At 39.1% G+C, this 13,238-nt stretch overlaps 1 protein-coding gene across 1 annotated transcript; it reads right to left on the reverse strand.

Annotated features, from left to right (window-relative positions):
- Positions 1-4,032: 4,032 nt before the first annotated feature.
- On the reverse strand, positions 4,033-12,292 carry LOC107036123 (chitin synthase chs-2). Its single transcript, XM_015253864.1, has 7 exons — positions 12,186-12,292; positions 11,875-12,113; positions 9,364-9,666; positions 9,075-9,293; positions 8,683-9,006; positions 4,907-7,731; positions 4,033-4,570 (listed from the first exon to the last, which is right to left on the reverse strand). Exons 1-7 carry the CDS (start codon positions 12,290-12,292, stop codon positions 4,088-4,090), a joined length of 4,500 nt encoding a protein of 1,499 aa, XP_015109350.1. The 3' UTR covers positions 4,033-4,087.
- Between the last annotated feature and the right edge of the window lie 946 nt (positions 12,293-13,238).

A 13,238-nucleotide genomic window follows, 5' to 3' on the forward strand; every position in this document is an offset into this window, starting at 1 on the left:
CCTCCGTGTCAAAAGAAATTATTATTCACTATTTTTTTGGGGTGATTCAGACCAGAATCGAACTGAGAGGTTCGATAGCTTATAGATGGCGCTCGAAAATGATTCCTCCCATCAACGATTTTTTTTAAATCAAAAAGTTGTCGTAATTGATCTAATCTAGGGGCTGGGAAATAATTCGTAGACCCAATGTCTTGCTTAGATCTAAATCTATCCATCAAAACAGAGACTGGAATCGCCAATTCGTGCTGACGTACCTCGTTTCATCACATCTCTATTGAATGGATTTATGAAATTATGCGTGTGTGAGAGATGTGAGATCAATTGTCCCATGAATTTTCACCAGTGTACATAGATATAAGTAATCGAAGAATAAAAAAAATCGTAAATTCTATGGAAAACAAGAACCCGAAGAACTTTCTTCCGCGTAACAACGGTGAAACACGATGCTTTGTACAGTTATACGATAAATCTAGACAGTTGTTGAACTACGTGAAGAAGTGGAAAAATAGGAGATTCTGTTACGATTGGATTGCCACTGTTGCGCGGAGGCTATTTATCGAGTTTTTGCGGCAAACGTGAAAATATTTATTTCTTCCGGGAATTTAAGGGGAGACCGCGGTAAATTTGAAAGTTGCAGGGGATTGTTCTCACCATGCTGATGATTTTAGTATTCATTTTTTATACTCTAGAAATGAGAAAAATTGATTTTTAACTTTGTTCATTGAATTTTCAATGAAACATGAATTCCATTGAACATTGAATTTTCAGTAACGAAATCATATGCATTTTCAATTTTTTCCTGAATTTTCTAGATTTTTCCAAATTTTTGCGGAATAATCGAACTGAAAAATCAAGTGTTTTATTGATTTTCTGATCATTTCAATAAAAAATCAATGGAATGTTTGATCTTTGAATGACAAAATTCTCTGAAAATGCAGTGGAAATTACACATGATAGAAATTGCCACGATTTAACCCGAACAATTCAGAAGAAAATTTTAAAGAGTGTGCACGCATGAAAAATTCAATAGAAAACCTTGCGAATTCACTAGAAAATTCTATTGGATTTCTATAGGAATTCTATGGGGGTTTCTATAGGATTTCTATTGGAATTCTATTGAAAAATTCTATTTGTTTTTTGCACTGATTCTATTGGATATACAATAAGAAAAAGTCAATAGATTTCGAATTTCTGTTTGAATTATCTCTTAAATTTTTTCATTAGAATTATTGGGCACAAAAATTTCCAAGTTTTTCTGCTGGATTTTGTTTTATTTTGCATTGTAGAATCCGAGTGGAAAAAACTTGGAAAATTGATGCCCAAGCATTTTTATAGAATAAATCTCAAGAGAAACATTTAAACAGAAATTCTAAATCTATTGAATTTTTTCTTACCTGTGGTAAAGGAAATATTTTTAGGATTTTATGCTTGTACAGCTGCCCGTCGTCATTGGAAAAAATTGAAACTTGATTCTTTCTCATTTTTTGACTACAAAAAATAAGTACCTGACTTTCAAATTTCACCGCGGTCCGCCCTCAAACTGAGAGAATGATCCGAGAATGATGAGAGAAAGTTCGAGAGAGAAATATACATATATAACTCGAATTGAGAAACATTTTGTGAACATTCATTTCGACGTGTTGTTTATTTTTGAGGAATTATATTTCAATTTTTCAATGTAAGGAATTGTATATATCTACTTTGTTGATAATTGAATTGAAATTTTAATAATGGAGATCGGGAATTGAATGGAATTTTCACTCAGTTGACAGATTTTTCGAAATTATCTTGGGAGGATTGGGGGAAGGGCTAAGGAAATTCAATTTTCGTTCAATCAAACCTGCCTGAAATGACACGGATGAAAAAATTTCTGGCCGATTCTATTGACATGTTCAATGCAAAAAGTCAATAGAATTCGATTTGTCTACATAACTGATTCTATTCAGATATTTTCTATAAAATTTCCTCAGCTGAAATTTTCCAAGTTTTTTTGTTTCATTTCCGTGATGAGAAGAAAAGAAAAATAGAATAAAAAAATTTAAGCCGCGGAAATTCTACAGAAAATATCTGAAGAGAATGAGTTATATAAAAAAATCGAATTCTATTGAAGTTTTCTATTGAATTCAATAGAATTTTCTAATGAATTCGTCAAGTTTTTCTATCAAATTTGTTTGTCCGTGAATTTACACAATTTTTTAAAATCATTGATCAGCGTCTTTCCCCTCAAAATTATTCGAACTTAATTATCAATTATGCTTTTATTCCGAGTAAGTTCAACAATGAAATGGAATTAGAAAAGCTTATGGAGCAAAAAATGGAGCGCCTCGATTGTGGAAAGAGAGTTCGTTTGTATTTTCAGCACTACGTGCCAATGCTCAATGCAAAGAGAGGAATTAAATGCCCTGAACAAATGCAAATACTATTCTTACGTATACCCTGTTCATCGCCCACACGAGACTTGCATTAATGCACTCGATACTGCCAATGAAATTTCAATGAATAAAAAAGAAGTGAAGAAAAAAAAACGTAGGTAGAGGAGGACAAATCGAGGCGACACTGCACTTCAATATTTTTTGTCGTTCAATTTCGATGGGAGGGGTGGATTCATTGGATTTAGACGAATGACACGGCTTCATCGAAAAAGATGAAGAATTCTTCTCCAATTTTTCGAGAAGCCACACGTCCAATTGACTGTTTTAATTCAATTTTTAGATAATTATTGTACATAGAGAGAGATGGTAAATAAATGAAACTAAAAATTGGTTCAGCGATTGAACTGAACAATTCGGTAATGAATTGAGAGTGCACTTGACTAACGAGTGATGAGAACGAGAGGTTGAAATGTGGTTAGGAGAAAATATAAAATCCAGTGTAATATACATTTAAGATCGGGGGAGGTGTGTTTAGGAAATTCAGTGAGGCAATTTTAAATTTGTATATAATTGATATTACAATAAAGTACATGAATGATTATTATCAAAAATAATGTAGTTTTATTGATTTCCAATTTTTGGATTTGGAAATTAGGGACAGAGAAAAGTTGGATAAAAATTACCTAGAAAATCGTAGCAAATTTTACTCTACGAAAAGTACGAAAAGTTTGTGGATGATATTTTACGATTCCTTCGGTAAAAAAAACATCTATGGATGCAAAAATTATCCTCTTGTACAGTAAAATTTCCTGCACTGGTAGAGTAGTTTTTTTTTCACCCATCTGAAGGTCACGGGGACGAATGGAAAATCATTCTCCGCTACAGAAAAATTATACGTAATATTGAGCAATTTTTCACGTTTACTGGAATAATTTTTGATGGAATGCCGGGTAATATGCATGCATAATGAATAATATTGAATCCTTGATCAATTCTCTCTCATTTTTAAAGCGACCAGATCAATACCCGTAATTATTGAAAAATAAGGGAAGTATTATGCATCAATATTCTAGAAAAATGAACTTATTATATCTTCTACTACTCGTCTTCAGTATGATTTTGTGAGTGAAAAGTGCTTATTTCTCTAATTATGCAATGGAAAGAGATAAACAATAAAAGATATTATATCTTCTATTACTCATTAGTCTAAGTTCCACCATCTGCTAATATTTGATTGAATATTCACATATTTGTGGGATGATTGCATGAATAATAGAGATTTTCAGTCATTCTCAATACTTTTCTCGCGGAAAAAGTTAATAACCGCCGAACTACGGCGAAAGACAAACTCTAATTGGCGCCAAAATTCTCATCATTTTATTGACAATTTTTGATGAAAATTTCAGATTTTTGAAAATCTAGGTTTTTGGGTGATTAACGATTGAAAAAAAAAACGTTTTCTCGTATGAACCGCGTCGAACTGAAGATAATGCTATGTATGACGTCTCATTTTAAAGAGCTATTTCATGTTCTTTGAGCGCTCCAACGGGCGACTTGACTGCTTGAAATTCCGCTGAGATATTGGCGCCAATTTGGAACAAGCCAAAATCACAGAAAAAACTCAAAATCTTCAAAACATTCTAACAGCCTCAATAGCAAATATTTTTCAACTTTTTTTCGACTCTATTTCATGGAGTCGTTTAGTCTTCGGAGTTTTACGGCTTCCGCCGCAGCTGAATCGGCGACGTTCCGTCGTCAGGGATGAACACTGGATTGTCGTAAGTATGGGGATTCCCCGAGGGTATTGGGTTGTAGAAAGTTTGTTTCCTGGCGCCCTCTGGATCCTCATAGATGTTGCTCGAATTGGCGTGTTTCAACTGGGATTTCCGTTCGACGAATGTTGTCCTTCGGCGTTCAAAGGCCTTGAGAACGTGTTCCGAGACGCCCATGGACGTCAGCCTGTGATTTGCCGACGGCTCCTGCAGATTCTGCTGGAATACCGTGTCGAAATCAGCAGCCAGTGTCGTCTTGTTCTCCTTTAATATGAGCGCATGAATGGTCTTTCGTTTGTTGGGCTGTGCAGCTGGCTGAGAACCCGGAGGAGTAATAGGGTGTGCGTTGTTCTGAGCTAGTCGTTGAAGACCCTTGACAATTTCATTGGCTTGACTCTTGAGAGGCAGTTCTTCTGAATTTTTCGACTGTGAAGAATGAGGAAGTGAATCATCATAAATAATGAGTCTGGAATCATTACTTACGGTGACAGGACGGTAATTGGTACATATAACTACTCCAAAGAATTTTTCGAGGAAAATGAATTATTTTGTCATTTAACGACAATAAGAATTGAAAGCAACAAGAAAATTGAGTCGGACTCAATTAGCTAAATGGGATAACCAGACCAATAGGTGAACACCGACCAAAAGATAGACGATTGGCTTTTTAAAGAAGTTTTAAGAGCAAGTGAAATCATTTGTTACGCTCAGTGGATGTATCATTAAATTCATGATGATAAATATTCATGGAACCTTCCTTACCCTGCAGCACCGTGATAGCTCCAAAGAGGTATTAGCAAGCACATGGCAGAACGTGTTGAACCGATGCACCAACATCGCCATGAACTGAAGCATCAGAATCCCCACGAACCCAATGATAAAGAGACACCCAATAGGCTCCAGTTTAAGATAACTCTTGTGAAGATGGACAGTCTGTTCGGTCGCAGCAAAGGTAACATTAAACTTCTGCCCCAGCGGCCACTCCAGATGCAGAATATCCTTCTTCAACTGCATGACAAACACAGCCAGTACAAACAGCCCATTAATCATAAAGAACTTGAAGAGAAACTCGTTGCGAAGACCTTTGAGCGCTTCCGCATTCATCGCGAGCTGCGTTCTATCCTCTTCAATGGGATAAAGATACTTCCTGATGAGCCTCTCCCAGAAGACCTCCTCTTCTCTAGTTAAAAACTCAACTCTCCCTTTACTCAGATCCTTATCGCGAATCCAATAGGGCGAAACCAAGAACGTTCCTGATTTGTCTCCGATCGTCTCCTCCTCGGAGTCTGAATGGCCTTGCAGAATAATCTCGGGGTCCTTTGGTTTCTCATAGTCCGCCTTTTTCTCCTTCTGATAGGTCACCTTTTTCTCTTCATGTCTTCTGCCCAACGGACTCGGGTTCTCACCCCCCTCCAGCATCTGCAGCCGCTTCTCAATGTGATTCAAAGACTGGCTGATGGTCTCCAGCTTCTTGTCCGTGGGGGATTCCTCATTGTGTGTGCAGAGAATACACCTGAATAATCCGGCAAACGAGAAGTCAATCGCTCCCTTGTCTTTAACTTCCTTCTCCGAATCGTTTGGAGGCTTTTCCTGGTCGGTGTCATCGTCGTCTTGATCAGAATTCTTAGCAGCCACTGGTTTCGACTCTCTCGTCCCCCAGCTCACATTATTCAAATTGAATAGCGAGTAGATTATCAACAGCATATACATAGAGGGCACTGTTATATAATAAATGATTCCACAGACTAGACAGATCAGCTCCTGAGGATGCAGCAGGCCAGCCACGACTAACTGTATCGCAACAACACAAAATAGAATTGTTGAGGGTGCGACCCACCCATCCTCCGTGATCTGTATCATGATCCCGACGAGAACAACTACCATCACGAGGCCGTAGAAAGCGGAGATGATGCCGGCGACTAAGAGTTGAGTCTTCTCTTTGCAGAAGAAGCATACGATGACGAAGATAACGATGGGTACCAAGTTGTACGAGAAGCTTGTCCAATTGTCGATCCTGAAGGCAGCCACAAAAGCCCCCACGAGCATGAGGAAGATGGTGCCTGGACCTAGGACTGTCGATCCCATGAGGATCCACTCGTACACGACAAACGGCCAGGAGAAGTTCTCGTTGAGCTTTCTGGTTTGTTTCGATGTGCTCAGTAGATCAAACATATTGGCCATTGTTGAGGGAATCCATCTTCTTCTCTGATTGAAGAACTCGTTGAAGGTCTCTGGGGCGTGGGTGTACGAGTCCGACGCCGCGCAGTACTCGACTCTCCCTCCAGCCTGGAGGATCAGGGTACACAGCCAGCGATCCTCCCCTTGATCATATTGGACGTAGTGTCTAGCCTCACTAGACACCGTTGCGTACTTCCTCATAACGTTGTCCTGCATCAGGGTTTGGGCGCGAAAGAGAGAGAACGCCCCAGGGCTGCAAAGGACGCTTCCAATGACGTGTTCTGTGGATTTCTGGAGCCAGTGACCTATCGCGTACTCGAACATCTGGTACCAGACCATGGGGCCCGTGCCCATCGGGTGGATCCTGCCGCAAGCTGCCCCGAGTTCCTTGTCACGCTTCATCAGGTGAAGGAGGACGATCAGGGCGGAGGGGTCGAAGTCTATGTCGCCGTCCAGGGTTAAGAGGAAGGTGTGCTCCGCCATTGCTTCCTTCCGCTCAACGGAGTAATTGGGATGGTCCATCAGGCGATAGCCGAGGAGGTAGTACATGTACATCACCTGACTCCATCGTTTCCTGTGTCGAATTTTGTTCTTGTCCTTCAAATGAACGGTCAGCGGAGTCTTACCTGGCAGCATCCACTCCAGCCGGCCACCGTAGGGCGCGGGATACTTCATCGGAGGGGACGCCACATACCCCAGCTTCGTGATGGAGCTCTCCATCGCCTTGATAAACTCCTTCACGTACCAATTCACGTGAGTCTCGTTCTCACTGTGGTGACAAGGCTTGCCGGATTCACATCCATGCATGCATTGGAAGGCATCATCGAAGTAGACGTGGGTCTCCAGCTCGTAGTAGTCGTCCATCTGTACTTTATACCTGTTCTGAGTGAATTTGGTGGCCGATCTGTACAGATCGAGTTTAATGACACTGTTGATGAACTTCATCATCTCGTCCGCCTGCTCGTGCCACATCGTCGCACAGACGTAAATCTTGGTCACACGATCGTTCATCTTGGTATCTTCAATCTCCGCGGGCTCGTCGCGCCTTCTACTCAGCATGAGGGACTGATCAATTATCAGGGAGTCGTAGGAAGAGACTACGAATAGCCGATGTGTTTTGGCGAGCCTCTCGCAATGAGGCGTCCAGATGTGCATTGTCACCCAGCCTTGGGAAAACAACCAGGGGATCCATAACCAGTGCTCCCAGTGGGACAACAGATCCGATGCCGAATCGATGTGTTCATACAATTTGAAAAAGATGTAGTCAGGGAGAAACCCGTGCAACGCACAAACATTTCCTTCACGGATTACTGATAAGACGAAGATGAAGACTATTGTTGATGGAACTGTGAGACTCACTGGCAAGGCTAGACCAAATTTCTGCATCAGCGATCGACTCGCACATTCGCCTAGAAGAACAGGCAATCGATTGCGAATAGATTCTTTGGCCATATTACGGTCATATATGTATACACATATTATGAAAGAGAGATGCTATATACTATCCTTTCACCTTCAATGTTGCTATATGAAATAACCAATGACGCTAACCGAATCCTGTAAAGACGAGTTTATTTCCATAATGCAACATCTATCACATCATCTAGATAGGTAGGTCTATACCATGCCACTGGACTTATCGGTTTCACCCCTTGCCACGCTAAGTCTCAGCTTTTATCCTTATAAATATCGGAATTGACGAGGTTGAGATTCGAACCCAGCCTGTGGTGTAGTGATTTTCGGAATATTTCGGGATCGATTTCTTTACTCCTTTTTACGATAGGATACTTTTGAGCGTTCTGAATTGCCCGTCGTTTAAATAGTTGGAATCAACGTTCACCCGGCTAAAAAATTCGATATTGGCGAAAGTCGACTTTCCCCCCGCAAAAACGGAAAATCTGACTCTTTGAAAATCTGAAAAAAAAAACTTTTTCAGTTTTCACTTTTTCCACATACTTTTGAGAGTTCTGAATAGCCCGTTGCTCAAATAGTTGGAATCAACGTTCACCCGGCTAAAAAATTCGATTTTGACAAAAGTCGACTTTCCCCTTGGAAAAATCCAAGATCTGACACTTTGACCCTCGTGACCCTTAAAAAATTCGATTTTGGTTAAAGTCGAGTTTCCCCCTGGAAAAACGGAAAATCTGTTGTATTATGGAAATAAACTCAAGAGTGAAAGGGTGAAAGGATAGCGTATAGCATCCCTCCTTCATAATATGTGTACATATGTGTAATCATAATATGACCAAAGAATCCATTAGTAATATCATCAATGGTTGAATGAAGGATTTGAATATTAGCCAATCAATTAATCAGTCGATATCAGTCAATTTGATTGACATTTGTTCAGCCATTCGTACCTGCGAAATGCGCGCTGAAGGATGCAACCACGTGGACAAGAAATACAAATAGAGGTATGGAAGAGCTAACGGGAAAAATTTCTTCTTGTCCAGAGCTTTCTGAGCTTTCTGTCTCTGCGGAACGCACATTGCTTACATTGACGAGGTAGGTTGCTTTCCCAGGAAAGCCACCAAAGAACTTTTCCACTTCGATCCCTTTGATGTGAATGATGATTAAGGAGGTTCCAAAGAAGACTGTTATCCTGCAAAGTGCTGTCATCCCTTGGACGATACCTCGGGATAATTCAAGACGATCCTTCATGTTCGAGAGGAATCTGATCAGGCCTGAAATTGGATTAAATCGTATCAGGATTGAATGCTGAAGGGTCAGATGGTTTTGTCTGTTGACGTACCCAATGTACTTCTCGGGGATACGTAGTTGAGCCACCATCTGCACGAAGCGAAGATTAAAACTGCGGGTAACCACCAGCTTGCCGTTTCGCCGATGCGATCAACGATGGGAAGGAGGATGATTCCGCTTAGTTGGGCGATGACAGCGATTATGTCTCCAACCATCATCAGAATGTGATACCGACTTGAGCTGTCCTCAATTTTCGTCCTCGATAGGAGCCCTGAGTGACATAAATTCTTTGTGATTCATTGCTTACTTTTGACGACATGACGAATGAGATCTCCTGTTACCGAGAACAGCAGGAATGAAGCAAGTGCAGCTGGTGACAGCTGCTGCCAACAACGAATCCATCTCCGGTATGACAAGCAGAAAGAGCAGCGCCATTGCTGCAGCATGAAAACTCTCCACGACGGCGGCGAACAAGATGTCAAGGAAGAACGGAATTTTTTTCTTCTTGAATAGAAGTTGATAGACTGTTCTCAGGAGGGTCATGACTTCCGGGACGAAAAATGCCAGGATCACACACCAGTACCAGTAAATCCTACCATCTTCACTTATAGTAGCCGTTTTATTCGGGGACAGAGATCCCTTAGCTATAACTTCAACGTCATTCACGAGATTGTTATTTCATTTTAAACTCAAGCGAATGAGATCGCGATAAAAGCGGTGATTCGGTTTTCCGCGAAGATCATTTTTTGGAAGATATCTTGAAATCCAAGAGAAAGAGGATATTTTTCTTTGAATGCAGAGATATTCATCAGAAATTAATCCTGAGATTGACTCATTTCGGGCTATCTAAATATTAAATAAGCATACACTGAGAAAAAAATTTATTCCTTCCAAGAAAATGTTATTGGTGATATCTTTTTCATATTCTTAGTAGAAGAAAATATCTCTTTTGGAACGCAGTTCTCCAGGCCAGTCATTTCCAGGTGCTCCGAAATCAGTTCCAAGCGTGAGAATTATGGTGATCTATAAGAATATTCTTCTGCATATGACCTCGAAGAAACTCCAATAATAATTATTAACATTTGGAATTATTCCAATTTTCTTTACCTGAGAAAATCGCCAATTTGTAAAATCCGGAAGATATCGGAGAACATTTTGTCAAGGTCATATGTAGCATAATAATCAGATTGTTCAACATCACTGTAATTTTTGAGGATAGACTTGGACTCTCTGAAAATGACTGTCCTGGAAAAATTCGNGGGGGGGGGGGAAGTGGTGGAGCCAAATATATAATTTTATGACATCAGGAAGTACTCAAGGACATCTTAAGTACTCAAGATACCCTCACCCCGCGGCAGAAAAATTTCATCATCTTCCGTAATTATGAAGTTATTTCGATTCTGTAAAAAAAAATCATAAAGATAGATAGCTTAGTTTCAAAATGTCGTCTTTGGAAAAATGTTAACTCGATTCGAGGCTCCCTACTTTTGAGGGCTTAATTACACTGATGAAGATGAATAAAAACTGATAGAATGCTATTTTTACTTGGAACCAACCTATCAAGGCGATCTTAGGTTTATCTTATTGGGGATCGTCTTCTTATCAAAACTGTAGCATTCCGATTCTTCAAACTAATTAGTTTATTAGTTTATCAATTATTAGTTTTAGTAATAATTAAGTGAAAAATTTGAAAATGATTAAATAATTGATTATTTTTCATTTTCAATTGACTACGAATTAAACAATTAAAATACGGAATTGTAAATTGAATAATGGAAAATATGGGATTGTAAATTGACTGTTGGGCAAATATTTTTAGATTTCTTGAAAGGAATTTGTGACTAGCCAAATAATCGTCAATTTTCCGAACTCAATTATTGATCTATAAAATAATTCAGAATTTGGATATTCAATTGACGACTAATTTAATAATTTAAAACTGATGAGTATTATTAGCTATTGACTTCTTCCAAATTTAACTTCATAAAAGATTTATGATTCTGCCGATATCTGGTTTTAAATATTGCGGCGGATTTTTTCAAAATTTATTCGCCAGACACAAATGCATTACCAGCGCGTTGCAAGTGTCTTGATTTCCAAACACATCAACAAAGAATGCTTTGGCACCTATAAACGATGATTATTTAAAAACCGTGGAGAGAAAAAATCAAAATATTTTGTCATATACAATGAGTACAGTCGTCGTTACCATTTTATCCCAAAACGTTTTACCAATAAATTTGAAAGTTAAGAGCGAATAAACTTCGGGGTTCTTATGTCGCGGTGTGCCTGAGGGGTAAAACCATTCAATTTAATTCATTAGCATTCCGTTGGTCGCGCCACACCACACCATCATAGATCAACATTTTTAGAATAGGATAATGAAAAATTTGAAAGATCTAGGAAAAATTCGAAAAAAATTAAAAGTCATCTATAATAGATCGTACACTTGAAGAAATTCTGTGAGATTTTTTATGTTCAGTGTTACCCTTAATTATACGTTCAAGCTCAAAGTTGCCATGTTTTTCTGAAAATTTACCTCATACACGGTACACGGCCCAGAGGTTCGGAATAAAAATTTGAAAATCCAACTACTTATGATATTTTTGACGGATATTTTCATTAATAAGGCTTCTAGGCAGTTCAAAATGAGATGTCAAATTTTTTCAAAATTTTCTGAGGCTTTACTGCGGTGTAATTAAAAAAATCGGGAAAAGTGCGGCGATGCGCTCATAGCGCGACCTCGAAACCGAATTCCCAAAAAAAATTACTTGCGTAATACACGAATCACCCTTCTCTCGATCGCTTCACCCACGGCCGTAAGCAGTAAATATCCAATAATTAAGAATTACGGCTCTTATAATCGCAGTACTTGACTGGTGTTCCCTCCTCAATTTGAGCAGTTGCGAGTAAGATACTTGATTTGGCAAACACTCCGCCACCAAGGACAAGTGTAAATAAAATCAAGTATGTCACCACTTTGAGTGCCTTAATAGCATTCTGGTAGAAACTCATATCAGCATTAGATCCAGTTTTCGTTTTCGGAGGATAGTGTCTGAAGAGATCCCAGCCCCACCCTTCCTCCTGCGGTCTGCAAAAATTCACCGGTCAACATCACATTTCCACTCATGAAATGATGGGTAACAATTCAACTACATATTACTTAGAAGTGTTCTTCTTCTTCTTCTCATCTTCGCTCGAGTTGTCGTAATCATCCAGAGACCCCATATAACTCAGCCGTCGGCCACCATTACGGCTTCCAGCCGCCATTTTCTAATGAAAAAAGAGGTTTAAGGATATCCATGTAGTTCGGGCAATTTTTTCGGGGTGAAATTCTCTTCAGAGTTGATAGAATAGACGACGAGCATTTTTTAGGCGTAATATCAACCTCAGTTTCCGAATATTTTTTCGAGAAAAGGATTTTTGAAAGCTTGAAGTTTAACACATCGCGCTCATAAGAGCTGTATACTCCCACCATCAATCGGATAGTTCATAGTCTTGAAGCGTTTTCTCGTACACATAACCGTATATAACTTTATTCGTTATACTCTATAGTTTTTTTTGCAACATTAAAAAACGTCAGTATCCGGGCAGATAATTGGAAACAATCAAATTAAAAGTTGTGTGATTCCTACGACGGCCATATTGAGTGGTTTGAATCCGCGCCTTCCTAACGTCTGGCAACAGTTCGCTCAAATCACTCATCGGACCGAATGTACGCGGTTATATGGAAATCATGTGCAGTGTTGCCGGATGATCATTAGAGGTTACACAACGAGAGTCAAGTGTGGAATTGAATAAAATATTTTTCACAATATCCATTGCAAAAATTCCCGAAAAAAATGTATTTAACGATGAAAAGGTCAATAAAATATGGGGCTGGCAATATTTTCGGGAAAACTGAAATCTTGTTCGAAAAAAAGTTGCTAATTTGAATAAAGTACTTGGATATCCTTAAGAATTTATAAAACAGACCAAGAGTATTTTTAGGCGTAATATCAATTTCACTTTCCGAACATTTCTTCGAGCAAAGGATTTTTGAAAAAATGAAATTTAACTCCTCCAATCCATTCTTTCATAATCTTGCAACGTTTTCTCGTACACATAACTGTATATGACTTTATTCGTTAAACTCTCTAATTTTTTTTGCGACATTAAGTAACACCATGAAAACACCGATGGCCATATTGAGTGGTTTGAATCCGCGCCTTCCTAA

Source organism: Diachasma alloeum, unplaced genomic scaffold, assembly GCF_001412515.2.
Source record: "Diachasma alloeum isolate Michigan unplaced genomic scaffold, Dall2.0 Dall_scaffold_00206, whole genome shotgun sequence".
Classification (NCBI taxonomy): Eukaryota; Metazoa; Arthropoda; class Insecta; order Hymenoptera; family Braconidae; genus Diachasma; species Diachasma alloeum.